Here is a 27,806-nt window from a genome sequence, read left to right on the forward strand (position 1 = left end):
TTTTAGCTCACAAAGCTTTTGTCTGTCGGGTATTCTTTGTGGAGCATCAAAAATGTTTATTATGTTGGGTAATACCACTCTCAACACTGCACTGCACATGTCTAATCATGTTTCTGGCTTTATCCTTACAGCGGTGTGCAACTGTTCTATGAACCCTGGTTCTCAGGCCTCAGAGCCCATGGGGGTATTATATTATTGGTTCTATAATGGACACCAGCTGATGTATTACCACTTTGCGATCGCATGGCCATGAATGACAAGCTGTGGAATGAAATGCAGACTGTGACCACCATGTTATTTTCCTCAAAGCTAGATATTGTAACTTTCTGTACCTAGGTATTGGACAGTTCTCGCTGTATCATCTGCAACTATTGTAAGACTCACAATTGGTACCAAAATAATTAAAAGAATTACATCCATACTAACTTCCCTGTACTGGCTACCTGTTTTACAAATTGATTTTACAAATCTTTATCCTGCTCTTCTTTTTGCACATGTTTTGGTGGCTGCCTGTCTGATGACATGTACAGCACTTTGATTGATGATGAGGATTAGTTGCGCAAAATAGTTTAGAAGAGATCATGTTTGTTTACATTTGCATTAAAAGGCTAAACAGGTTGATCAACATCAGTGTTGCCTTTGAATACCCTACAAAATTTCGTTATTCTGGAGTTATCAGAACAAAAAACAGTCAAAAATAAAAATAAAAAATCCACAATCGTGAAACCACCACTGATAAAATGGAACAATGATTAAAACGCAAACACGTGACTTAAGACGATGGGGAGTATTTAAGAACACTGTAGATTTTTAATGCCACACATAAATTAGCCTATGCGTCTCTTTTTGTGTATAAACTTTATTAAAAACACAAACATGCGCCCATATTTATTTTATTAACACCCAGCGTCACGATCTTCGTTTGTCAAAAAGCACACGCTTTTATTATTGTGCTGCTGCTTGAAATTTTTATTGACGTCTGTTTAAAAACACCTTTTACGAGGAGCACCTGAAACAGCACAAACCACCTTCTCACGCTAAATTCAAGCTGTCCAATCAGGAGCCACCAACTCCTCCGGCGCTGATTGGTCAAACATGCCATCACGTGTCTCCATTACGTCTATTCACGGAAACGTTTACGCTGTTCTTCGTTGGTGTTCAAGCTGCGCGGGAGGCGTTTACGTACCGGCGCTCAGAAGCGAACGCAATGACATAAACGAAGCCCAGGAACTATCCAAGTCAAACACAAAACCTGCCCCACTGAGCAGTTCAAGATGGTTTTAGAGACTATTTCAAGGATAATAAAAATCCAGCTGCCAGCCTACCTCAAGAGGCTCCCACTGCCGGAGACAATCGGCGGGTTTGCAAGGTTAACAGGTAATTAGCAACAGCTGTGTTCTGACTGTCCTGGGAGGATGACTTGTGAGCTCTTCTCCTCGCCACTCAGCTCTTTACTTGAGCTAGCGTGAGAGTGAAAACTTTGTTCTGCAGTAAGTGACAGTGTCCTCCAAGACACGTGTCAGGCTCCTAAGTGCTGCTTGTTGGATGAAAAACTTCATCGTCGTTTTTACTTTGTGCTTCTGTTTGGCACCGAGTCAGTAATGACCTTAAAGTAGCGCCGAACGCTTTCCACAGTTAGGCTTTGTGTTTTAATAATAGGACAGATGTGATATCAACCATGAAGTGAAGCCTGCGCTGTCCTGTGAAAGTGATATCCTGTTAATCCCAGCAAGTGGAAATATGATGCTCTACGGGTTTTGTTTTTTTTCCCTGCAGCACCACATGTAACTAGCTCAGTCTGTCACACCACCAAGTGATGCACAGGGATGAAAGTATGAGGCCAGATAGTCCATGCAGGATCTAAACACAGGCTGCTTCAAGGTCTTTGTTTCCTGACTGTGATCCCTGCCCCTGTCACGCCCTCAAATTCTCACATTGATCCCTACAAATTGTTGCCACATGGCATACTTTGTCGTCCAGTTCACAGAAAGCAATATCTTTAAGTTAGTTTCCATCTTGTGATACTTGTACTGTAAAGCTCTGCAAACACTGCATTGCAAGACCTTGACCACAGTGATGAAGCTTGAGATGAAACCAACTGGATAAGAGGTGCGACTGATATTTGTGGTCATTGTTGGTAATCTGGCTGTTTCCCAATTAGTGGTTCTGTCAAAAATGAAAATCACAATTTACGAAAGTCGTAAGTGGCATGTTCACTTTGCCTTTTATGTCTCACCAGAGATATTCAGTTTACTTTCACATGTGACAGTGAAAAGCAGGAAGTCCCTGTGTCAGAAAAGCTAAAACAAGAACATTTGGGGTATTTATTCTAAAAAAAAAAAAAAAAAAACTGATGAGGTTTGTAGAATAGCAAATTTCTTGCAGAGTATTTTTGTCAGTTGGTCAGATTGACAGACTCACTCGCTGACAACATTGTAAAACACTTACTGTAATAATTTATAGCTCTTTAACACTGCAAAGGAGACCAAGTATAACAAATACTAATTAACATGGACTTTTACTCTTTATCTGCCTCAGTATATTTTGCTTCTTGCATTTGACTAGTGAAAAGATTTCCTTAATTAAACTATTCATGCTACCAAATGTTAGAGCAGCAATTTTTTTTTAGCCAATTAACAGTGTCTCTTGGTGCCAGTGCTTGGGCCTGGTCCTTGGCTAGTTTTCAACACCAGCTAATCATCTGGTGGAGCCCTTGCTGGAGTTTATTGAATATATCAAGCAAATTAATCTGTATTAAAAATCTTTCTGGGATCCCGCTTGCAAAGCAGTGGTCCCTACCAGAGCTTCGTAGACTAATCTAGATTAACCCCTACCGGACTACAAAATTAACTGGTAATGTCTTCTCACACGTAACATCTGTTCAATCTGTTAAATTACAGCACAAAGACTGATTTGTTAACATATTTGCAATTCATAGCAAAGAGGGAACATGTCACTAAAATAACTAACAAAACAAAAGTGTCTTCACACATTCCAGTTGAGGACTGGTGCACAGTTTAGATGAGGGGAAGTGAATAAAGTACAGCTGTGGTTTTGAAGACCAACTGAAAGTTCATCTTAAAATGGATCATCCACTTTAACCTGACCTTTAACTTAACACAGATTATTGGAAAGTGCCAAATTGATCCTAAAAATAGCTCATAAAAGTCAAAGTATGCAGTGTTAGGTTTGTGCTCGTCTAATTATTCTTGGCTTTAGGTTGAATGTTGCCTGAAGTTAAAACCTATTTATGAGTTGTGGTCCTTGACATGAATTTACAATGTAGTCAGTCCGTGCAGATTAGAGGATGTAACATTAAAGTTCTCCTACATGGGAAGACGTTCTTTCTTCTTCACAAACTGAATATAATTCATTAAAGGGATTAAGGATTAGAAATGTCCCATTAGGCATCAAAATCCTTTTAGCTGCCATGAGGGTATTAACAGAAGTTCAAGGAGCTCTGGTCTAACTCATTGCTAATAGTAAAATTACACAACTGTGGTTAATCCTCACTGTGCTTCACTTGTCTGTTTTCACCATGTATGGCAGACTGTGAGATGGGTTTTCCCATCGCACATTTCAGGCCTCAGTGTGGCATTTCCCCTGGTAGCTGTTGGTGTGAGATGATAGCAGTGTAATGATACAGTAGAAATGCAGATCAGACATGAGCTGGTCCTCAGTGAGCTCCCTTGTAGTCAGCTCACTGGAGTGGGGAGAAAAACCAGAAACAGTGTTCTGCCTGTTTGCAGAATTTAGGTAATCCTCACCACGTACATTTATGATCAGTTTAGTATGCAAGATGATGACACGCATATCAAGCCTAACTGATTTCATTTGTGCACTTTCCCGCCATAAGGTGTGTCATCATTGTGGGGGAAAATATACAGTTTACACCAGGCTGACATGGAAACAGCACTATTTAAATTTGTTTTATGTCAGATCATGTCTAGCAGGTGGTAGGAAACGTAAATATGGTGTTTATAGTGGGAGCAGTGCTTCTCACATGTACTCAAACTTGTTTGTACCCACCAAAAAGGTTTCTGCAGATTTGTTTGACCTTCTGTCAGACATATGCATGTACTAGTTGTCACATGGTAAGTGTGATAAATCAGATATATCAGATAAGTGTGCCAGAGTGATGTATTCAAATAAAACTGAAGTAAAAAGAATGGAATTGGATTTTTTTTCTTACTGTGATGATAGCTTGTGAATTTGACTAGATTCAAATAAAAATGTAACGTCTAACTTCTCTCCTGAATGAATCCTTTTCCACATTGCTTTACTTTCACACACAAAAAAAGCACATCACATATCAAAACCTGAAACCAGTCAGTGTATTGCATTACATTGCAGTTAAGCAGTAATAAAAATAGTTCCTGATTAATTTTCTCTCAATTGCTTAATTATGTCATTTCTAAATTAAGTGTCAGATTTTCCAAAATGCACACAAAGTTCTATCCTCTATGGGGTGAATACAACAAACAAATGTTCAACCAGTGCTAAAGACTGGTTTTAGGAGCTCATATTCCAGTTTCAGTGCTCTTGTCCTTTTGCTAATGTGAGTCTAATGTGTCTGTATTTTGTCTGTAGTGTCTGAGTGGCTCCGGTTGCTGCCGCTCCTGGGTATCCTGGCTTTGCTGGGCTATCTGACCATTCGCCCATTTCTGCCTAAGAAAAAGAAACAGAGAGACTGCCTGATCAACCTAAAGATCCAGAAAGAGAACCCAAAAGTGGTGAATGAGATAGACATCGAGGACCTGAACAGCACGAATGTGTGTTACTGTCGCTGCTGGCGCTCCAAAACTGTAAGTTGAATATTTATTTTCTGACCTTCACCATTGTGTGAAATGCTCTGATAGTGGCGTGTGGCATAGTTAGTTATTTTTATTTTTATTTTTTTACAAAGAATGCAAAATATAGTTGAGGTATCAGATATATTATAAAAGATATTTCATGAATGTGTGTACATTTTTGACTTCTGAATAAGGGACTGTTTGGCGTTTCTGCATTGCTGATCAGCTAATATTAAGTTGTTTCCTGTTTTAGTTTCCTGTCTGTGATAAGTCACACTTAAAGCACAATGAGCTAACTGGAGACAACGTGGGACCGCTCATACTCAAAAAGAAGATACTATAATCAACCACTGATGGGAGTTTTCTTTTTAATCAGTTTGTAATTTGTTGTCTTGGTCTATTCTTGGTGTCATAACTACCGAAAAATGCAAAATTCCTCTGCATTAGTGTCTGAAAGCTGTCTTTTACGTTCTCTATTGGTTTTATGCCGTTAAGATGGTTTTCCCTTTTTTTTCATGACCCTTTGTTCACTTTTGCTGGTTAACTGAACATCATTTTTATGACTGTAAAATGAGTTTTAGTCAGCCTGGAATCAATCACAAACCACTGGGACCACTTTTAGGGGAAAACTTGAAACATAATTGCAGTGACTTTAGGATGACCTTCAATAATCTGAACCCATCAGGGGAGACGTCTTCTTTCCACTCAAAGATCTGTTTAAGTAAAATGCTTAATACTAGTTCAACTTGTAATGATTTTGTACTGTGTGTCTTCATTTTCAACAAGTCTCTGTTTATTAAATTGCCGCCTTTGTTATTTTTCTCTAGATAAGTTTGTGTGCCAAATATTAACATAGTATCCACACTTAAAGGATGTGAAATATTATCTGATAACTTATTGTGAGCATGGGAGGTTACTTTTTTCTTTAAATGTGTTTTGTTCATAGCCGTTAAGCATTTGAATGTTCCATTTTGTATTGAATTCGCAAACATTTCAGAACACTGCAATGTTGAGTAATATCCAGTTGTATGCAGTTTGAACTTCAGTAGCCATAATGAGGTTTGAGAACTTCTGCAAACAAGATCTGTGTTCTGTCTCGTTGTTGCTTCTGTATTGTCATAACCACTGCATATAGCAAACTTCTAGCGAGTGAATTTGCTTTGTAATTCATCAGCTATATTTCATACATAACTGGCTTGTATCAGATCTGTATTTTCATAAAGACTATGAATAACTGTTGATGAAGCTTTGTAAGGTAATGCCTTGAACTTGTTCATCGTGTCAAAAGAAATGGTCAGCAGGTTTCAGTCAACTGCAGCGTCTTTCACAATTATGATTGGGGAACACTTCATGTACCCTCGAGTTGAAACAGGTATAAATGAACACAGAGGTAACTGAATGCATCACCTTGTAACTGTGTGCTTTTCGATTTTTGAAGTAAAACTTGCATTAAGAGTGATTACTACAGAATCAGAAACAAGACTCTGGTTGCATGTGGCTCTGTGAAACTGTGCTTATGGAAGCGTTACCTTCAGTGCGAATGTTTAGCAGATCTGTTTGCCATCTTTGGTCAGTGCGTTTTCATTTCCTAATCAGACAAATGAACATACTGGCCTGATGATGGAGCTTAAGTGTTAATATGCAGGATCACCAAAGTAATCACAGTTCAGGTGGAAATAACTGTCTGTGCCAAATTGAATGGCAATCCATCCAACCACTGTTAAGACATTTGGAAAAGGCAGTGGATCAGTTGAAGTCATAATTGTAAGGAAACCATGAATGTCTGTACATAATTGTAAATTGCTAAAGTACTATCACTGGATAACTTTGGCCTGCTTGGGGAATTGGAAATTCATCTTCTGGGAGCCATAGATAAGTGTACTGAATTTCATACAATGGTTGAGGTCCTTCAGTCTGGACCACATTGTCCTCTGTAGGGTCACACTGCTAGAGTGACTTCAAAGCAAGCCGGTCAGAAACTGAAAAGGGACAGTGAACTTAGTTAATACAAAGTGTATGTTGCATAATCATTTAAGCTGTCACCACAGCTATGCCAAAGAAATGTACAATTCTTTGTGTGTTTTATCATTTATTGTTTAAAGAATATTTGGTAAAAAACTAATGCATAATTATTTATCATCATAAACAGTTGCTTGTGCACAACCTTTTAAATGAGGTCATATAAATTCAAACACATCAAAAATATCTTAAGTTACACTGCATACTTATGTAATAAAAAAAAACATCTAATGTAACAATCACGAAAAATCAACTTTTGTTCACAATCAAATTATAAAAGTTTGGGTTTACATTATTGTTGGGCATATGGACATGATTGTTGTTGGGAACTTATGACATTGGAAAGCGGACATAATGCATGCAGTAGTTGATAGGTCTTTGTAGCAGCAATGTGTATAAACACAAGCAAAGCCTTGCAGAGTATTCAGATCATATCCTGAGTTTTAAAAACTACACAGACGTTTCTCACCACCGAGACATAAAGCTAATAAATATGTGAATAAGACATACGCAGACGTACACAAACATATAGCGCTAAAATGTACTGAGCGTAGAACACCTAAACACTGTGTAGTGTCTACTGTCTACTGTGTAGAGTAATCAATAATAAAATATTGCTACTATCAGTACAGTAAATTCAATTAGCCGCCCAAAGAAAATTGTAATAAAATACGGCATTACCTTTTCAAGTTCAAGTACAGTAGACAGTCAAAAGAAATCTAGTCATTAAAAAAATGGACAAATATTGGATTTCGTGAACATGACGGGCAGGAATAGTATCCACCTTTACAAAAAGGTAAACCTGTTGTAAGCCTCACACTACTATATTTGAATAAATCATCATTTGAAACCAGAAGCAAAACTGCCACATGTACAGTGTTCACACAGCATGACAGTGCAGACAGTGGAATAGGGGTCATTTGTTTGGAGCATGAGGCCTGGAAACCACCAGAGGCTATAAATATAGTGTGATTCATGTGTTGCTGCACGATGCCAAACATCAGGAGCCGACTGACAGAGAGACAAAGAGAGCCACTTGGTGGCTGAAGAAAAGCTCAAATATCAGAGGTGTGAGGAGTCTCTTTAAATGTCCTGTCTTTCTGGACAATGTTGTCAGAGCGTACTTTCATAGGTGACAGGAGTTTCATTGTCATCGTCACCTCCTGCTGCAGTGCCTAGGAGTGAAGAAGAGGAGATGGAGATAGGAAGAGTAATGAGAAGGGATTCCATGAAAACTTATTACATGCTATTCAGATTCTTTTGTAAATAAAGAAAACAATATGCAGAAGCATGAGTTGCACTTTTTTGAGTTTAATTGCATGTTCCTACACTGTCAGCAACAAAGTCACTGTTGTATGAATGCAAACGTAACTAAGCCACTGAATGAAAGGGTAAACAAAGTGGCCTACAGCTATGCAAATCCTTGTCTGTGTGGACAAAGCTACCACAAATTTAAAGGAGGCAAAAGCGTTGTAAGGAAAAGATATTCACTACTCACACACAACTACGAAGCGAGGTTAGGCAGGGTTGTTAAGCTGACATGAATTTTTGAATGTAGGACTTTACCTACCTAAGAAAAAGGCTGATAAATTGGGTTTGACTCGCTCACCACAGACTGAGTTCTTTGGTTTTTGCAGCAGACGAGGTCCACTGAGCCCTATGATAAGAGCTCCTACAGGGGCTGTGAGAAGGATGGAGAGCACAGCCACAGTCAGCACGTCCATGCCGTACTTCTGCAGCTGCTGGTCATCCTTTGTTCTGGCCATGTCCAAAGCTGTGGAGCCTATAGCTGCCTGGTGGAGACAAGGACAACACCAATGTTTTCTCTGACACAACAGCATGAGGGAACACTTGAAAACTAAATCATATTTCAAGGAATGTAGTTTAAATTCAAATTGTTCACAAGAAAAACACAACTGCACGACAAAAAATGACTTACAGGAAAAGACATATTTTCCAGCTTACCAGAAACATATTTTAATGCTTACATACCTGCACTGTGGCTTTGGGCATCCATGCTAGGGCTATAAACACTTTCTCCTTCACGTTAAAGCCCGCACACAATACACAGACAAAGGTGAACAGGAGTCTAACCACCAGAGCAATGAGCAGGGAGGCTATACCCAGACCTAGACAGACACAATAACAGGCATTTCACACCATGCTGGCACTGACACATATACTGCAATAACTATTCTCTTACTAGAATTTTGTAGCAGCAAAACAATAATTACAATAAAATTTTGTCTAACTTTGCTTCAGTAAAATATGCTACTTTTCAGGCTACAAGTTCTGACATGAATAAGATTACTTTTTTTTTTTGTCATAAATCAAACATCTTTTTCAATCTCATATGGAAAACCATTATTAACTCAAATAAAGGACACAGGCACAGGTTTTAGTATTTACAGGATCAAATGAACCAGCATGTCTCTCACGTGGTCTCTGTTTTGGCTATGCAAATATACTTACATCCATACAGTCACAGCTGAGTGTTTTTGTTCAGAATGATAACAGCCATCTCACTGTGTGTTACTTTAAAGGCTGTGTGTGAAGGTCTCACCAACAGTGATCCCCTCCAGCTCAGAGATTCGAATTTCGGCTCCTATCAGTCCGAAGAGTAGAGGCTGAAACACGTCCCACGCCCACCCCACCACTTCCTCCACACGTGCCTTAAGGCAGAACAGAAAATGTTGAGTGAGTTTGTCTGACATGCAGCAGTGTAAACATTTAATTACTAGTAGAATGACAGGTTGCACGCTTCAGCAACCTTGTCGAAATTTACGTCTAAAGGTGGAAAACTGCAAATACAGAGCTAAAAAAAAACACACTGTATATACTATAGATACACCATGCATGTACTATTACCTTTTCTGTCCCCCAGCCGTAGCCAGCCAGGAATGCCAACACCAGGGTGCAGAGGCCTCCAGAGCCAGGAAAGCCTGCCACACCGCTGCCAAACACGGCAAACACAGACAGACCCAGCACCAAGAAGGAACGCTTCATTACTATGTATTTCTAGAAGAAAACGGCAACAATTACAGAGAAAGTCAGTACAATGAAAAAATACAGAAAGGTCAGTTTAACAGATAAGATAATAGTTAGATAAATAAGTAGTTGATATTATTATTGATATTATTATATATGGAGTGGTTGGTGATCCCAGACACATTGCGTTTACTCATGCATGTTTTTATTTATTTTTCCCCCTAGGGTTTTTTAATTTAAACTTATCTTGATCTTATTTATCTTATCTTTTTATATACTGGCTGTTATACTGATGAATGGTGGAATACTGAGCACTTTGTTTTTGTCTCTTGTCTTCTTCAATGTGTATTTTGTTAAGGACTGCCAAATGCTATCATTTGTTCTTCTGCAAAACAAATCTACCCACCGGTCTTAATAAAGTGACCTTGACCTTGACCTTGATACATACATTACTAGAGTTGGACATTTCTGTAATGTAAGGATGTCCTTCACCTACAAAAACTTTTTTCTATTTTTTCTATGTGGATGAATCTAAAATGCCATTGTGTCATAGTCTAACATCAGATAAAACACTTAACTGACTTTTTTTCAATACAAGCATTGGCTGACAGCTCCCAAGTTTTTTCACACACAGGCTGTGGTGCTAACTGATGTAAGGATGACTAGACAATTGTAAAACGGGCTCATACTATGGTAATGCTCCAAGAGATTTCCTACCTGGTCAACACTAGGGAAGTACTGGATGAGGAAGCCAAGGAGAATCCCAGCAACCATCCCTCCACCCACCTCCAGTACTCCTCTCAGGAGGTTGTACCAAGTGGAGCCTAGAGGGATTAACAGAGCAAATATGTGAAGCATTGAATTGAAATGTTCTAAAAAGACTCCAGAATATCGGGTACATGTACAGTCACGAACAAAAGTTTACATACACCTGTAAATACCGTGTATATCATGGAGGTCTCGAGTTTCCAATAACTTCTTTAACTCTTGATTTTTTTTTTTAAACAAAATATAGTCATGCATTTTGGTCTTTCATAGATTTAGTCTTCTGAAAATAAGACTAAATCCGCTGGGTCATAAATATGCATCCAGCAATGCTCATATTTGGTAGCCGTCCACAAGCTTCTAGTTGTATCTCTGACCACTACTTAACTGGTACAGTTAAACTGCATTTGTCGGCTTCTCTGACACAGACTTGTTTCTTCTGTCATAGAAAATGAGTTATAGGAATCATTAGCAACTCAAGATGGTGAATATATATATGGTCTTTCCAAGTGTATGTAAACTTTTACTGTATGTATAACTGATGCAGTCTAATGCAACAGCCCTGCAAAAAATACAACTTTCATAAAGTTCAGTTCAGTGTTCGCTGAAACAGTTTTATAGAGGTTCAGTTTTATGGTGGTCTTAGTATCTATAGTTTGACACTGCTATTGAAATGTAGTGTATGATAAAGAGAAGCGCTTCTCGGCAGACTAAATATTCAAAATCTAACTTGGTATAATGCAGTGCAGTTCAACAGCACCATTAATTGCAGCCTCCACACTGATCATATAGTTAAATCGCCACCTCTCCAAAACTGTTATAGCCTTCATGAACGTAGGGTTTTTATTGTATGTGACTGCATTAGCTGTAAGCAGTAGTGAGTATATGCAGATCTTCATGTAGAATTACTGTGTTTTTTCTATGTACCTTAGTATAGTAATGTAGAGGCAATAATGTGGCTCACTCAAGTCATGAAACACAAAATGCAATTGGTAAAAAAAAAAAAAAGTTTCTGAGAGCAATCTGCACTCTTCTACCCTCTGCTGAGCTTCTGAAAAACTACAGATAAGTAATTTCTAAGAGTATTTTTCCAGTGTTGAGACACTGAACTTGCTGACTCTCTCCTGGAGATAAGGTGGTGTTGTGTGTCAAAAAAAAGAACACTAATTCAGCACTTCTCATTTTCCATCACTTCTCTGCGCAAGCAAACACATACATTCACAGGTTACCTGTGGCGAAGGCCATGCCCAAGCATGTGGTGAACCCTGTGATGGCGAGAATGTCATCAAAGCTGCCTGCAGCCATCAGCAGGGTTGGGATGCCCTGCTCCACACCATACCCATCCTTTTGGAGCAACAGCATGGAGGGAACAACGACTGCGGGAGACACAGCGCCCAGCACAAAGCTACAAAGGGAAGAAGGGGAATTATTTATTCATTTCCTAACTCTTTCAAAGATTTAACCAATTTAAAATGCCTTTGGAAAACATTGCAAAAGCCCAAGACACATTTTATACGGTGAAAAGTGGAGACATTTAAACACATGCTTAATACTGCAGCTGATATGAGATTCTGTGCTCACACTTGATGGCATGAAGACTGCATTTCTTGAATGATGCCTTGATCATGGGTGCTTACAGATCTTAACTACATGGCAAACACACTTTTACTATTGAAAATCTGCTATGAATCATCTTAAATTGTATATATATATAAAAAAAAATGTACACTGTTTGTTTAAGACTGTAATCAGGTCAGTAAAGAATAATATCTGTTTTGGCCCCCAGCCACCCTTTTATCCACCGATAAGCAACACATGCAGGGAAACAGGCCGTCCGCACATTAACCCCAACTACTACTGACGGCACGCATCACGCTTTTAGATGTTGAACTTGATGCCATAAATGTTGATGAAACAGATGTATAAAAGGCCCTAGACTTAAGGATTTCTTTTTAATATGACAAATGGTATAAAGTTGTTAGCTGTACCTTGTACCTATAAAAGGCCCTTATTTTTAGGTTTTGAAAGGTTTAAAAGACATTACTCAACAATAATTTGCGTGTAAGTAGATAAGAACTTGTAATGTGACTTTCTGCGAGCAGTGCGTTTTTGTCCTCTCCTTCACAGGAACATGTTCCCTGTAGGTGTTTTGCACAGTTAGTCTAACCTGTCTTTGTGATCAAGATGCAGCCTTCCATGTTTTATTTGTAACACTAGACATGCTCACTCAGCAATCTCCTATCTCCTGTACCTCAGAGAGCTGAACAGTCTGCTCACTCAGCTGATAGTCCAAATCTAGACCAAATGCCAAGCTTAGTTGTAAAAAATTAGATCCACTGAGGTCAGATCCAGTTTGCATTTTATGCACGATCAAGTAAAGGCTTTTAATATAACTTGCCTCCTTTCTCTTCCTAAGACCACTTTTTTTTCTGATTATTTTTTTCATCTTTAAGAGCACCTACATTTACAACAACAACTAACTGAACATAAACCTTTGTGGTTGTTGGGTCAACCTTTTGCATAGGGCTCATACAGTCCTTAGTTTTATTGCGGCCTGTTGCAAAATCAAAATTGAAATCAGTTCCTCAGTGGAAATGTGTCTGTCTCTCCTAGTATTATGCGATGATGGTACTTGTTAATAAGTAAGAAATGGATAATTGGGCACAGAAAGACAGTGAGTAGTGTCGTAGTTACCCAAGGATGAAGCCCCACACCCAGGGCAGGCCCATGAGGAAGTGAGAGACCAGGGCGATGGTGCAAGCCTCGATCGTGCAGGGCCCAACTGCCACCCGTATACACACAGATTTTAGTTTCTTCAGAGCCTGATGATGGAAACATACATCATTCAAGAGCTTTCACCAGTAATTAATCAAAATTCTGTACAGAGATGCAAAGAATATTAACAAGCACAATGAGGCTTAGTGGCACTGAAAGAGCTCAGTTACTCACTGAAACGTTTGAAAAGTGAAAATGACACTGCAGCTAACCAATTGAACGGCTTTAAAAGCTAAAATACCAAACACTTAGTGGTTACATGTTATCCAAGAAGCTCTGAATTGCTTGCTTTTACTCATGGTTGAAAATTGAATACTTTTTTGAGCACTAGTCAAGAAATGTAAACAATTTAAAGACATCGCCTTTGATCAACTCAGACAGGAGTTTAGCAATACTTAATAAGAATTTGCAGGTTTATTGATTTAAGACACATTTAGAAAATATTCATCAGCAGTGACTACTGAAAACTTTAGTATTGGGAAGCCATATGCACATGTATGAGGGAAGGACATAAATCATATCGCTATAGACATTTCTGTGTGCCATACTAAGCTTCAGTAGTAGACTATAACCATACCGTGGGATCCAAGCCCAGACCAGCTCTTGCCAGAATGACAGCCAGAGCAATGTTTCTCAGTGATGCAGACCATCTGAAGTCAATGTACACCCCATCTGTTACAACAGGGATGTTCCTCAGCAGGAAACCCATCAACAGCATACCTGCAGCACAGCAGAGGGTGAGAAAAAGGAAAGGTGATTCATCTCACCATGAAGCGCTGTTTATTCTTCAGGGCTGTCTCTCACACACCATGGAACAAGAATCAAGCTCATCTTTTGCTTTTTGAACGCAGGGTGCTCAAACTGGACACTGAGGCGCTGTGTGGACTGAGAATATTGTGTTCTAACACAAAGAATTCAGGTTTCCAAGATCAAAACTGCATAATTTGCCTGACTGCTGTTCTGTTAAATTATGAATTAACATATGTTAAGAATAATAAAATGATGGCAAATTGACGTGATTTATGGCAAATATTAAAACCTGTTAATGACCGACAACAGAGGAAAGCCAAGAAAATTCTAAATTACCACTGAACTGAAAAACAAGGTGGGTCTTTTGAGAGTTTTTCAAAAGTGAAAACACAGGAAAGTGACGTGCAGAGAGAAATAAACTCCAAGTTGTACTTTAATCTACCTTTGATCTTATTTACAGATAAGGAGTGGCTAACAGTTTCCTTGATTTCTATCACGGAAACTGAATAAATTAGGGGTGTAGTCATATTACATTTTGATTATACAGAGATTTAAAATGTTTCCATAGATTATGGAGTACCAACACATTTGTCACATCTGATAAATTAAAGTAGTATGTAACAACTAAAGTAACAGGCCCATTACCATGTAGGCTAACAATATTGTTTTTAAAAATAGTAGGAGAAAACAAAAACCACCACGACAACCTTCCAAATGCCAACCTTGGAAAAATATTCTGCAATCCATACTTAAATTACTTTAATTATTATTTTTAATTATATTTATTATTATTATATTTATTATTATTATTATTATTATTATTGTTGTTGTTGTTATTGTTGTTGCTGATGTTGTGTTGGTGTTGTGTTGTTTTTCTAGTACAACAATTTCCCTGAGGTTCACCGAAGGGATCAATAAAGTTTTATTCTATTCTATTCTATTCTATTCTATTCTATTCTATATAACTAAGTTAAAACTACACATAGGGCTGCAGGGTGGCGCAGTTGGTAGCACTGTTGCCGGTTCGTGTCCCAGTGGGGGCACCGGGATCTTTCTGCGTGGAGTTTGCATGTTCTCCCCGTGCAGCGTGGGTTCTCTCCGGGTTCTCCGGCTTCCTCCCACACAGTCCAAAAACATGCTGAGGTTAATTGGTGATTCTAAATTGTCCGTAGGTGTGAATGTGAGTGTGCTTGGTTGTCTGTCTCTAAGTGTAGCCCTGTGATAGACTGGTGACCTGTACAGGGTGTCCCCTGCCTTCACCCTAAGTCGGCTGGGATAGGCTCCAGCCCCCCACCTGGTCACATACAAAACATATGAATTGCTGAACATTTTCTGATCGATAGACGCTATAATTTACCGATGTTCCCTAAACTCCCCACATAGCAGGCTGTGGTAACAGTTGTTGGTATCTGTGGTGTGCTCAGACAGGTGTGAGACCAAAAATCATTTTAAAAAAGTTAACTAGGGTGTTCTAATGTTAGATTTGTCCAAAATGAAACCGATTGATTTTTTTCCCCATGCGCCCGTTTCTATGAGCGGAAAAAACAACGAATGCAGATGCGCTCTGTTTTTCAAGGGAATACCTTATTTTTAAGCATAAATACAGCAGTACACCTTACTTACTTACTAAAGTGCTACTTTCCATCACTGTGGTCCACACAGCAGTGTTCTGTGCCGGTAACAGCGACACTAATACAGCTTAATGATCATCATGCACTTGCACCAATGCAACCGCTTGAAATTTTAACTCGCACACTCTCAAAAAGGGTCGCAAATGCAACCATTTTGGTGGCAGTCTGAAGCCCCGGTATTGGTGGAGGAAGCTGTGTACATAATATTATGTATAAATACTTAAACTGACATCCAAATAACATCCTGTAAAGAAAAAAACATTGCTTTTTTTTGCCATACCAAGAAGGGGTGGGAATGGTGGAAGTTTGGGCAGACGGATGAGAGCCACCACTTTGCCACCGATGAGCGCACAGATGAAGAGTATTGTGATGCCAAACAGGTTCCCTCCTGGAAGACATTCATCCTCTGTGACAGACCAAACCACTCCAAAGAGAACAGCTGCCAAAAGGACTGGAGAGGACAGAGGAGACTCACATTAGAATACAGAGGCATGGCATATGTCACCTGTGTGTGTAATCATGATTTATAGACATTAACATAGGACGAGGGGTACACTACTGTATACTACTACTACACTGCAAGCATATTTGCTGTGCTATAATCGCTATCCTGATTTTTTTTTTTTTTTACGTGTTAATAATGTGCATGGCTACCAAGAGCTTAGTCATTAATAACTGACCATCTCTATGAATGTAAACAGAAATTTGAGGTACTTGAGTGTGCAAGTGTACAGTATATTTATTTATCTAAACATGACTGCATTTCTCAGGTTGTTCAAGATAAACAAGATACACATGATTTGCAGTTTTTCATCGTCTTGTGTGAATAAAAGAGAGAGACATCAAACATATGTCCCTGATAGAAAATCAATAAGCCAACTAGTAAACCCTCTGGCTTACCTTTGGTAATGAGCGAGGCAAGGAGGCCTCTTGGTGGACATGGGCAAAATCTGTGCAGCAAAGGGCAACAGACCACTGGTGGGTCTGTGTTGGTGCCAGCGTCCACCACAGGGTTGCGAGGAATAAAATAAGTAGTCTCCTCGGTTACATTTGGACTAGAGCAACGCCGCACTACCACCTGGATCTGGTTCACATTTAGGTGCTGTAAAGAAAGAATCAGTACATGGGACAGAGTGGGTCAGTGATCACATTCAGCATTATGGTAGATTGCAGAAAACCACATGCCGAATAAACAGAAGATGAGTGAAAAAAAACAATCTAATAGCATTTATTGTCTGAACAATGACAACTGAGAACAATATACTTTACTTACATGGGGGAATGACCAGTCAAAACAAATGTTAGCTCAACCTCACAGCTCATGATATCTAATGTATCACAGTGACACAAATATGAATGCTGCACTTATGCAAACAATAGAAAGCCGGTGGATGTCCCTGTAGTGACCCTTAAGTACCTTATCAGTATGTTGACACAGGGGCACGTCATTCCTGTAGATTACAATGTACTGTAATCTCGCCAAATAACAGAGTGAAGATATGAACCCTCTGACTGGCAGAACACCCTCCTCTTTGCATTGCTCAGGTGGATACGTTGGCTCAAAGTTCTGACTTTGTCTCAAGCTGCTTTCCAGCTAATTTAAAACACTAAGGAAAATAATTCTATTTCACCCTATTCAGGATTTTCATGTTGCCATACGTAGAAGGTCTTTCAGGGTCCACTGGACCCCAAGAAAGAATATGTGCAAAATATTTGTTGGTATTCATGATAGACTTTAATACCATGTTTAATACATTTTCTGATAAGTTGATGTATTTTTGGTTCCAAATGCACGACAAATGTCCCTCTTTTTATGTTTAAAAAAAATAAAAAATCTTCAAAAATAAAAAAACAATACCTGTCACCTGAACCAAATGGCCTGGGTTCCAAAAGACCCAAAAGTCCTGAATAGGGTTAACGAGGCAAGAGAGCAGTACATAAAACATAGAAGCACTAAATTTGATCATCAGTTTTTACCATTTATGTGTGGTCTAAATTTTCAAGTTCTATGAATAAATACATATGTACACACACAACCTTTTTTTCTGCAAAAAAAAAAGGCAATATTTGTAATCGGGCGAGGGTACCAGAGTATAAAGTATGAAACTTGCATTCTAGTAAAATACCATACCTCCACGTGGTTTGCAGCAGGCAGAGCGATTCTGTCCAGCAGCGGGCTGGGTATTGGGCTGGGCGCTGGACTGGGTGCCGGACTGGGTGCTGGGCTCGGCTCTGGGGTAGCAGGTTTCTGTTGGGTTTCCTCCATGGCTGTCAGCTGCAGTATTTCTGGTCTACTCACTTCTCTATCACAGTACATCAAGCCCAGGGGTGGAGTTGGCCATTGATGGGCAGTTCCTTAAATTCTGCTTCTGTATGTCCAGCACTGGCCTCAGGCTCCTGTTCATACAACATAACTTTATCAGTAGAGAAAAAGTAATTATTGGTTACTTAATAACTGATACCAGTGGGGTTGGTGAAGGTGTGGAAGTTGGCATGAAGGGAAACGATAAGCTGGGTTTCACTCAGATCTGCTGTGGAGAACACAGACGTTTCATTGTAATGTTTAAAAAAGATGGGGAGAAAAACTGCAACGCGATTACTGTCTGTAGATCTATGAAGCTAATATGCACACTCTGGCTACTGTGTGCAGGCTGCTGTGTTTACCTGAATATGCCAACATGTCCGATTAGCACTAAAATGTACCTCGGCAGTAGCTAACCTGTTACAAATACTACTCAGTGTGGTCAACGAAATAGCTTTAGTTAGAGCCTTATTGTACACAAACGTTGACAGGTAGCTAATACAGGCTAAACTAACACTACTACAATGTTTTGACAGTTGCTTATGGCAACAGACTTGGGTTAATCCAATTGGGAATAGACCACACTAATCAAAGCTTACAGCTCCACCATATGGCACATCGAGCTAGCGTTAGCTCAAGTAGGTTACTGGGAATGCTAATACAAGGAGGTTAGTGAACCAGCAACGGCCAACAAACCTTACGGCATCGACAGCCGGGTAGTTGGCCAGCTAGGCAGCCCAGGTGTGTGAGACTGGGCTGTTTTAGCGCTTCGCTCATTGTTATGGAGCTACTGTACACACGTGTAGCTCCAGAAAGCCTGTAGACATGAGCCGCTCATGACGCTTCAATCCACGCCTGGTGATAAAGCTGCTCAGTGAATCCATTATCGGACACACGCTGTCTCACTATCACCTGCAAACAAACTAGTCCCTTCGTAGTGCGCTACATATAACATTAGCCTGTCATTTAGCCTATTTAACCAACTAACATTAGGTTAGATATGTATTACAGTGTCACAACGCGTTTTACTGCCTTCCGGTTGAAATAACGTTGGTAAGCGCTTTGCCATTTAGGCGAATGTTGCGCAGAAGTAACGGCGACGTTAACGCTAAATTGACGCGACGACCCGCGGCGTCTCATTTCGGTAAATAATACAAAGCTAACTTTGGCTCCCTGTGCTGGGATTAAGCGACGCACAGCGTGGAGAAGTGGCTCTCGTCCGACATTGGATGTCGTTTCGGTAGCTGGCGGTTCCTGCGAGTCACTTGCCAACAGCTGTCAAGTCACACGCAATGTAGGACGGTAGCTAGCTACAGGGACCGCTGCAGCGAAACTCTCTAAATATAACATGAGAGAAGAAAAAGCAGCTCACCTCATATCATAAAAATGGCCATCGATTGTGAGCAGGGAGTGGCAGTTTCTAGCAGTCCGGTGGCAGATACACCAGCTGGGAATGAGGCGGATTAGTGATAGCCGGGCAAGTTATAGCGCGCGCACACACACACGAGTGTTGACTGAGGTGAAATGAAAGAGTCCCTCAGGAGTGTTGCTCAGGACGTTTTAATCATATTTATAGATCATTATTCACAGTAAAAAAAAATAAAAAAAATCACACAAATGCTTCGTAAAGGATTCAAAATGCATATCTTTATTTAAAAGGAGGGTTACTCAAAGCAAACTGCTGCTGCTGTATAATCAATTCATTACAAGATCTGTCAACAGTTGTCAGGATGTGGATATTTTAGGATTACAAAAGTTGGACAATTTTATTATTTATTTTTTTTACAAAATCAAAAAGGAGAAATAATTAAATCGCACCCACTATGATTTGGGATTTTGCAACAACAAAAACCTGCTGTCACCCCATGTCTCCTCACAGTCTCCAACCTCCGTCAATGATTTGCTCTGTCCCGGTCACATAAGCTGACTGTGGAGGAAACAAGATCAATAAAATCACTGGTAAATTATTTAATGACTGACAATATCCCGTTTTTTTTTTTTTTGTCTACCTTTATGTCTGTACGTCTACAGATAAGCATACGTATAATCTATGACTCGATAAAGGCATCTCTGCAAACACTCACCTCGTCTGAGGCCAGGTACACACACAGGTATGCTACCTCCTCAGCTGTGCACATTCTGCCAGTTTTCTGTCTTGCCATGAAATCCTTGTAAGCCTGCAGAGAAGTTGTAGCTTTCATTATCTTCAAAACCCAGCCATCTATATTTTTCCTTGTGGAAGCCATGATAACGTGTAACATCCGCTAAAAGGCTCATGCAGACATTGCTGTCAGATTATGATGGAGAAAATGTAAATCAGAGTCTACGTCACCTGTTCTGGATCAGGTTGGGCCTGGATCCGACCCCTCAGTGATGGAGTATCAACAGTTCCTGAGGAAATATAAGATTTAAAAAAATCATTATAACACAAGACTGAATACAGAAATGTAGCAAGCCTTTGACGAAAGGGATGATTCTTGTTATCAGATAGGTATGATTAGGTTCAGGCAAGGTCTTTTGTACAAACAATATTAGAAATAGAAGTTATTCAGACTGGCGTTTAAAGGCCAAACTCAAGGCTTATGTATATTTAAAATACAAACATGAAAATTCCTCAAACTTTTTCAAAAAAAACATTGATTTAATTTGGTCTCATGGATGTTCACAGTATTAATATTATTATTATTATTATTATGGCAGTACGCAGTGACATGGTGTTATTCTGCACAGTGTTCTAGACTTACCGGGACAAACACAATTGCAGCGAATGCCTTGCTCAATGAAATCGGCCGCTATAGACTTTGTGAGTCCAATCACTGCAGCCTTGGAGGTGCTGTAGACGCATCGGTTCACAACACCTGTGTCGAGGAAACACATCTGTCACTCACACATAGACACACACGCAAGGCAGTTATCTGAGATAAGAGGATTACAATGAATGGTCATACTTCAAAGGCCTACTGTCTGTTTAATTGGGAATAATCTTAGTCCTACAGGCTTCCACGGGGAGAAGAAACAGGGAAGATCTTTACCTTTTATGCTTGATGCAACAGATGACATGTTAATAATGTTTCCTGACTTCTTTGCCAGCATCTAGAATGACAAAATAAATGAGGATAGCAGCAAATTAACAGAATATAAGTGGTAAGATGGAGAATACAACTATTTAATGATAGTTATATAACAAAGACCTGGCAAATGTGCTATGGTCTGAGTTGAAATTCGCCTTTTAGACAGTTTGGTTAGTTTGTGGCTAAAGCTGGATTAGTAGTTGGGCAGTCACTGCCCATCATGTCACAGTGCGCTCAGAGTAATACAGCTAATCCCAGCAGACAAAGCATGAGAACAAAATTAAAGGCATATGTCACTCAAGTTTAAACAGCCCCCCATTTCATTCCCTCAACAAAACAGAGATCAGCTTTTGGTAAAGAGGGCAAAGGTCACCTTGGGCAGGAAAGCTTTGGACATGAGGTACATGCTCCGTATGTTCACATCCATTGTGAAGTCCCAGTCAGCCTCTTCACAGTCCAAGATGGAGCCATGGTGCACAAACCTGTGTGCAACAGATGGCATGTAAACTCAGAGAGCAGCTACAATGGTCTCGCTCAATTACAACATCAAATATGATCATTTGCACGTCTTGAGCTGTGAGTCAGAGTAAATCATTAGAATTTGAATAAGAATTAGAATCAAAAAGCCATCAGATAAACTAAATACATAAAATGCAAACCATTTCTGTTCTAAGACAAAAACCTGTGTCCCTCCCCTCAACATTTTACTGATCCTCAAAGGTCATAATTTAGAGACCTTTGTTAAGGAGATTGAGGAAAGGTCAAGTCGAGGTTAAACCGCATGGTATACGGATTTTGAAAATGTCGCTAAGCAGGAGATGGATAAACATGTATTGTGAAGACAGAATGTTGGAGGAGCAATTCAAACTGATTGTTCTGCTATGGATTAAACACATGTATAGTTAATGTGTTACGTTTTCAGTAACTAACATAACAAGAAATGTACCCCGCAACATTGAAGAGCACATCTACGTGGTCATGCTCCTTGGCCAGAGCTTCCACTTGGTCCCTCTTTGTCACATCCACCACTTTGGTCTTGATCCCTGACGAAGAAAAGAAAAATGTCCCAGTTAGTTTTGATGACACTGCTTTCATCATAATAACATGTACATATTACACATAATATATGCGCGATATATGACAGAAGATTTACATGTCTTCACTCATGAGCTTCACTAAACAGTTACAACTTAAACAACTCAGCAGTTTTATGAAAAATATCGGGCCAACAAAACTGAAAAAACTTACTACACAAATTCATTTCACCTTGTCCTCTGGCATTACACTGTTTCACATTCACACACTTACACAGACACTTTCAACCTACATCTCAGCTCTTCCAGAAGCAATTAGAGACAAAGTGCTAAAGCATGTTGAGAGAGGGAACACTGTTCATTATCTCCTATATATTCAAACCTACTTATTCCCATCTCTAGTCCAGCTGTGACTGGAATACATGAGGAGCCATCAGCCTGCTCCTCAGTTATTACAGAGCCATGTAAACAGATAAAGATATAAATCAATATATACATCAACTAAAACTAAAAGCTATTTTTAAAAAGGACACACATTTAAAATATTGTGAAGAAGGACAACAACAAAAGCGATTAAAAGTTTAATTTATACAGTGGAAATTAGATTAATGGAGCTTGTGCAAACAGCCGACATTAATCAGGGTTAGTGTGTGCTATGCAGCAGTGTGTGTGTGTGTATTAGGAAGATTTTATCTAATGTTCTCGGAGGACAACTTGATGCAACACAGGGGGAACAGAAAAGAATAGTAAAATGAATGGTGGCTGAATTCTAATTAGCTGCTCTAATCATGGTGCGGGAAATCAGTGAGCAGTAATTTATCACCTGAGCGTCAGCAACATTCTACAGTTCAAGGATCAGCCAAAACATTAAACCACCTGCCTAATATTGTGTTGGACCCTTATTCAAGCACATCCCAGAGATACTTGATCAGATTGGGGGAGTTTGGAGGCTGTGTCAATGCCTTAGGCTCTTTGCCGTGCCGTACTATTACAGCTGATCGGTGTAAGCTAGGTCATATTTTGAAAGTACACTAATAAGATAAATTCAGAAATTGTTTCTATTTGTTTGTGTTGCTTGTCTACTTGATGTGAAAGGAAGGTTAAACATCCACCCAATATTAATCGTCTGCAGCAGAGGACGCTGCAGTTTCAGGACAGCGACTCTTGGACCCTTGTTTGTCACGAGAGCACCACCACAAACGCAAGGTATTATTTTACAGTTTGTAGTTTGTTGCACCCAAAATACTACATTCTATCCAAGTACTCCAAGGTTTGCTCACCCAAATAGTACTTTCTAACCAACAAGTGATGGCCTGTATGGTTTATTTCACCCAAAATACTACTGTCCGTCCAAGTTTTTATAGTTTTAAAAGTTTATTCCACCCAAACTGTAGATAGATAGATAGATAGATAGATAGATAGATAGATAGATAGATAGATAGATAGATAGATAGATAGATAGATAGATAGATAGAACTTTATTGATCCCTTTGGTAGAACCTCAGGGAAATTGTACTGAAATGTACTATGTATATTTAATTTTTCTTTTTTTACTAGTGTTGTTGTACTGGAAGAGTTAGCTCCCCTTTGGAGTAGAGTTCATGAAAAACAATGGTCTTAGAAATGCTACAACTGCAGCCCTGTTAAATGCAGCCTCCTCTGCTGCAGACACAATGCTTCTCTGTCCACCAGACATCCTGTCTGCATTCCACTCGTCGTCCAGCAGATGGCGGCTGCAGACCAACTGCGAGGAAACTTACCTTGAATGCCGTCCAGCTCCTTCAGCTTCTCTCCGTTTATGTCCGTTGCAGTGACCTGAGCGCCCTCCTTCGCGAAGGCCTGCAGTTGGAAAAACTTGAGTCAGTTCCAAGATGTTCCACAATGTCTGCACATCACGGTATATGATCCTGATATTACCATGCATAAAAAAGAATATTTGTTGTAATCCTATGATCCAAACCCATGTTTTACTTACTTAACTATTGTGGATGCTTAGTTAAATAAACTTTTATTGATTGGAAAAAAAAACAGAAGCATGGGCGACAGGTATGTTACTTACAAGATCTAATTTGCTGCCTGAATGCACATAGTGACCTCAGGGCTTAATTAAAATAATCAATCATACTCAAGATCTTAATATCACACATCTGATAACACAGAATGTCAATTTCTAACCATTATCCCTCAAATCCCTCAACTCTCTCTTTAAACCCTCCAGGCAAAGCACTCCTTTTAAACTGTAAATTGAATTGCTTTGCAGATCCTTTAGACCATTTGCATCTTTAATACTATGTGATTTGAATCTAATGAGTTGAGACAGCGAAAACAAACCTTTGTATTGAATACCTCCGTACTACACTAGACACAAATCCCTGTAACACAAGGCACATTGTGCACACTTAAAGACAGCATTTGAAGAGAATAGATATGGTGATTACCTAGTCTTGACAAGGATGTCTGTAAGATTTTCAAGTGCTGCATGTTTCTCTTTGGCAAGAATATCACCGGATTGTGCATGATGATTGAACCTATGTTTTCATTTTCTCAAGAATCACTATTTCTGCAGCACAGTAATTTGTATGAAAAAAATGCTTTTCAAACTCTTGCTACAAATGGTATCACATCCCATAAAATTTGAATCTACTATTTGCGCACACAAGTGGCCGTAATAAGTACCAGAAATAGACGGCTTTCAGTCTGCACACAGCAAACCAGTAAATAAACAGCATTCCTGTGTGGTTTAGAGGGAAATAGATCAGTAGAAAGTTCTTATTAAAGCTTATTACGATTGCTGCAGCACGTCCGATCCCCTGCGCAGCGGCAGATAACACAATCACTTTCCCATCCAGGCGGCCCATAGTGCACCTTTCACTGCTGCTGTATCCAACACAAACAAACACATGAAAAAACACACATAAACGACAGGTTCATTTTGATGATGCATTCTGTCTCTTTTGAAAATGAAAAATAGAAATTAGAATATGAGTAGTTCAGCAGATGGGGAAATGCGCACAAACCATTTAATAAATCAAATAAATGAGATTTCGTTTTTAGAAATATCTGATTTACTGTTGTAATATCTACTAGAAGATGCTCTGCATGATACATTACATTTTAAACAGACTCCTACTGTCAGCTGTTTCTAGAGAATAATTGCCAGTTAAAATACACCATGAGGACACTACGGCTGGATTGACACAGAAAAAAGCACAGTCGACAGGAGCTCTAACTTAACTGAGAGAAAGATCTATCGAAAAAAGACATCAAAGCACATAATAGACTGAGTGAGAAGCTGTGTCGGGGAAGAGCAGCACAAAATGCCACAGTTTTGTAAATTAGTAGAGTACAATCTGTTGTTCCAAGAGCTAATGATTGACAGACTATTTTTTAAACAAAGTGGTCTTCCAGCTGGCTGCAGCATTTGACCTCCTTTAGCTTTAGAGAATAACCCTAAGTGACCACCTATACATTACCATGCATTATAAAATCAGTGGAGATAACATTATGTCGTACCATTAGAAGTTTCCCTTGACATGTTTGATTTATAGTACTCAGTCACTCACAGTTATAAAGTCCCACACAATAAATATTCATTTAAAGTTTATTAGATCACTCACAACGGCTGCAGCCTGCGGTAAAAGGCCATATGAAGAAATTAGTTTTACCAGTAAATTTATCTTACAGCTTTAAGAACAGGCCAATCATTGATTGGTAATATTTAAATCATAGTCTAGGGACAGCTGTTTAAATTTCCAACATTTTTCTTGTTTTTTTTCACCATCAACCTCCATCACTGAGAATAAGTAGGATCACTACAAGTGAACGAGAATCGAACCATTTCAGTTGCCTGTTCTTTCTGCAGTTGTGCAGTGTGCTCTGTTCCGCCATGGTCAAACGCACTTCAGCATGTTGAAGAGAGCTCAGTGAGATTTCAACCATTCAGTGCTGTTGTTTGCTTATTTTTCACACTTTTCTTTTCACATGCAATAAGCTTAAGACCACATTCTTAAAGCTCTGCCATTCTTTAAGCCCCCACAACTAGATGGCCTCCCAGCTTTACAAGCCAGTAAGAGTTCTACTAAGATGCTGCATTTCAACTGAGGAATCAATAGTCACTTAGCTCAGACTTCATATTTAATCCTGACCCCTCACTGTCCACTGCTTCTGAAGTGAACTATTCCAAAAAAGCTGTTGCCTTTCAGTCCACCAGGTTTACTTACTGTCAGTAGGTGCTTTTTTATTCTGAAATGTCTCAACCACGAGTCTTTATTCACTCCCAGCACTCCATACACATGAGTTGTGAATTCAGCTGCATTATCATGTAAAATAATAATTTAAAGAGAAGGTTAAAAGTGATATATAGTCAATCACTGTCAATCGTAGATGCAGAGCATCTTCTTCCTGAAGGACTTGTGGACAGCAACCTAACTGCGTTTACAGCTACCGACACTGAAACCAGGGCTTATGAAATTAATTATCTTTGCCAGATTTTAAGCTGAAAGATACATTCTGAAGACATGCAACAGTTTTACTATTTTGCTTAAAAAGGAACACAATATGGGACGTTTGAATCACAGGCTAATTTCCTTAAGTGCTAAGGCATGAAGTTAAATCGTGCCTCAGTAGATATGCCTTATCTACAGTGTAAAATCACAGTGATAGTCTCAATTGCACGTAACAGCATTAATACAGAATGTGACTCAGAAACCAAAAAGAATAGAAATGATCATGTCAGCTTTCATTTGAAATGTGGATTTTCTCTTTACCTGTACTTGGGCCAGTTATAACTCTAAAGCCATAGAAACAGTGCAGATCTGTAGTTACTCTGACCAAAGGGTTTTCCACACTGTAGCCAGAAGTCAGACAAAAAGAAGAAATAAAGTTGCCTAAAAGTATTTTTATTTAAAAGTATGCCGAATTCTTTATCAGGAGGTCGTGTTTGCTCTGCATTCAGGGGTGCACACGTAACTATCAGAGAATTACTTTGACACTGAAATCACTTTAAAAAGGTTCTGATTCACAGGGAAATTCTGTTCTAAACATCTTGTCTTTCCAATGACTTCTAAGCAGATTTACGAACGTATTATCGTCTAAATATCGCCTAGCACTGCGTTAGACTGCAGCTGTAGTTACTGAATGAAAGTGCACACATGTACACTTGGACTGCACACATTTCTATGATCGTTACATAATGACTAAACGTGCACCACCGACACTAACTTTATTTGCAACAGCACAAAAGAAGGCAGCTTCTGGATTGTCTTCATTACAGCTGAACACGCTGCAACAACCTTCAGTGATCAACTTGTACAAATACTAGTCATTGCTTACATAAACTCAGTTTGGAAACTCACCCCTGTGTTCAGCTCCGAGACACAGTGAACGTCAAAGCTCAGCGAGGCTAGACATGTGACCTTCAGCTTGCAGTGCTATTGGTTAGAAACTAGGAAGCGTGACGGCTGCCGCTTGTAATTTGAGAAGCTGAACTAAAGCGTAACAGAGTGCAATGCTATGAGCATGCGCATTGGCAGACTTCTGTTTTTTTTTTTTTATTACGTTGGAGTCTAGTCGAGTTTGTCACATTCAGCTAAATACATTTTTTCCTCCAAGAGAGCCATATTTTGGACTGTATATTAAGACCCTATGAGCCATATGCACTTTCTGGCACTGCTTTAAAC

At 39.3% G+C, this 27,806-nt stretch overlaps 3 protein-coding genes across 4 annotated transcripts; 1 reads left to right on the forward strand and 2 right to left on the reverse strand.

Annotated features, from left to right (window-relative positions):
* The first annotated feature begins 1,215 nt into the window (after positions 1 to 1,215).
* Positions 1,216 to 6,266, forward strand: cisd2 (CDGSH iron sulfur domain 2). The gene is made up of 3 exons (XM_008298568.1): positions 1,216 to 1,377; positions 4,591 to 4,805; positions 5,047 to 6,266. The coding sequence occupies exons 1-3, from the start codon at positions 1,275 to 1,277 to the stop codon at positions 5,134 to 5,136; spliced, it is 408 nt and encodes a 135-aa protein (XP_008296790.1). The 5' UTR covers positions 1,216 to 1,274; the 3' UTR covers positions 5,137 to 6,266.
* A 603-nt stretch (positions 6,267 to 6,869) lies between these two features.
* Positions 6,870 to 19,463, reverse strand: LOC103369775 (mitochondrial sodium/hydrogen exchanger 9B2). The gene is made up of 13 exons (XM_008298581.1): positions 19,396 to 19,463; positions 17,853 to 18,118; positions 16,622 to 16,823; positions 16,002 to 16,172; positions 13,918 to 14,060; positions 13,260 to 13,387; positions 11,795 to 11,970; positions 10,518 to 10,624; positions 9,681 to 9,830; positions 9,376 to 9,484; positions 8,805 to 8,941; positions 8,383 to 8,605; positions 6,870 to 7,987 (listed from the first exon to the last, which is right to left on the reverse strand). The coding sequence occupies exons 2-13, from the start codon at positions 18,036 to 18,038 to the stop codon at positions 7,926 to 7,928; spliced, it is 1,794 nt and encodes a 597-aa protein (XP_008296803.1). The 5' UTR covers positions 18,039 to 18,118; positions 19,396 to 19,463; the 3' UTR covers positions 6,870 to 7,925.
* Positions 19,464 to 19,648: 185 nt separating this feature from the next.
* Positions 19,649 to 27,543, reverse strand: bdh2 (3-hydroxybutyrate dehydrogenase, type 2). Of its 2 annotated transcripts, none has more exons than XM_008298602.1 (10): positions 27,483 to 27,543; positions 24,915 to 25,002; positions 23,889 to 23,967; positions 22,041 to 22,137; positions 21,468 to 21,576; positions 21,056 to 21,116; positions 20,768 to 20,881; positions 20,356 to 20,414; positions 20,108 to 20,200; positions 19,649 to 19,950 (listed from the first exon to the last, which is right to left on the reverse strand). In XM_008298602.1, the coding sequence occupies exons 2-10, from the start codon at positions 24,984 to 24,986 to the stop codon at positions 19,897 to 19,899; spliced, it is 738 nt and encodes a 245-aa protein (XP_008296824.1). In that variant the 5' UTR covers positions 24,987 to 25,002; positions 27,483 to 27,543; the 3' UTR covers positions 19,649 to 19,896. The 2 variants fall into 2 exon arrangements, with proteins under 2 accessions (XP_008296824.1, XP_008296815.1); XM_008298593.1 differs by having other exon boundaries at positions 24,915 to 25,005; positions 27,483 to 27,542.
* Positions 27,544 to 27,806: the final 263 nt, after the last annotated feature.

The sequence above is a fragment of the Stegastes partitus genome, unplaced genomic scaffold (assembly GCF_000690725.1).
Source record: "Stegastes partitus isolate 25-593 unplaced genomic scaffold, Stegastes_partitus-1.0.2 Scaffold29, whole genome shotgun sequence".
Taxonomy (NCBI): domain Eukaryota; kingdom Metazoa; phylum Chordata; class Actinopteri; family Pomacentridae; genus Stegastes; species Stegastes partitus.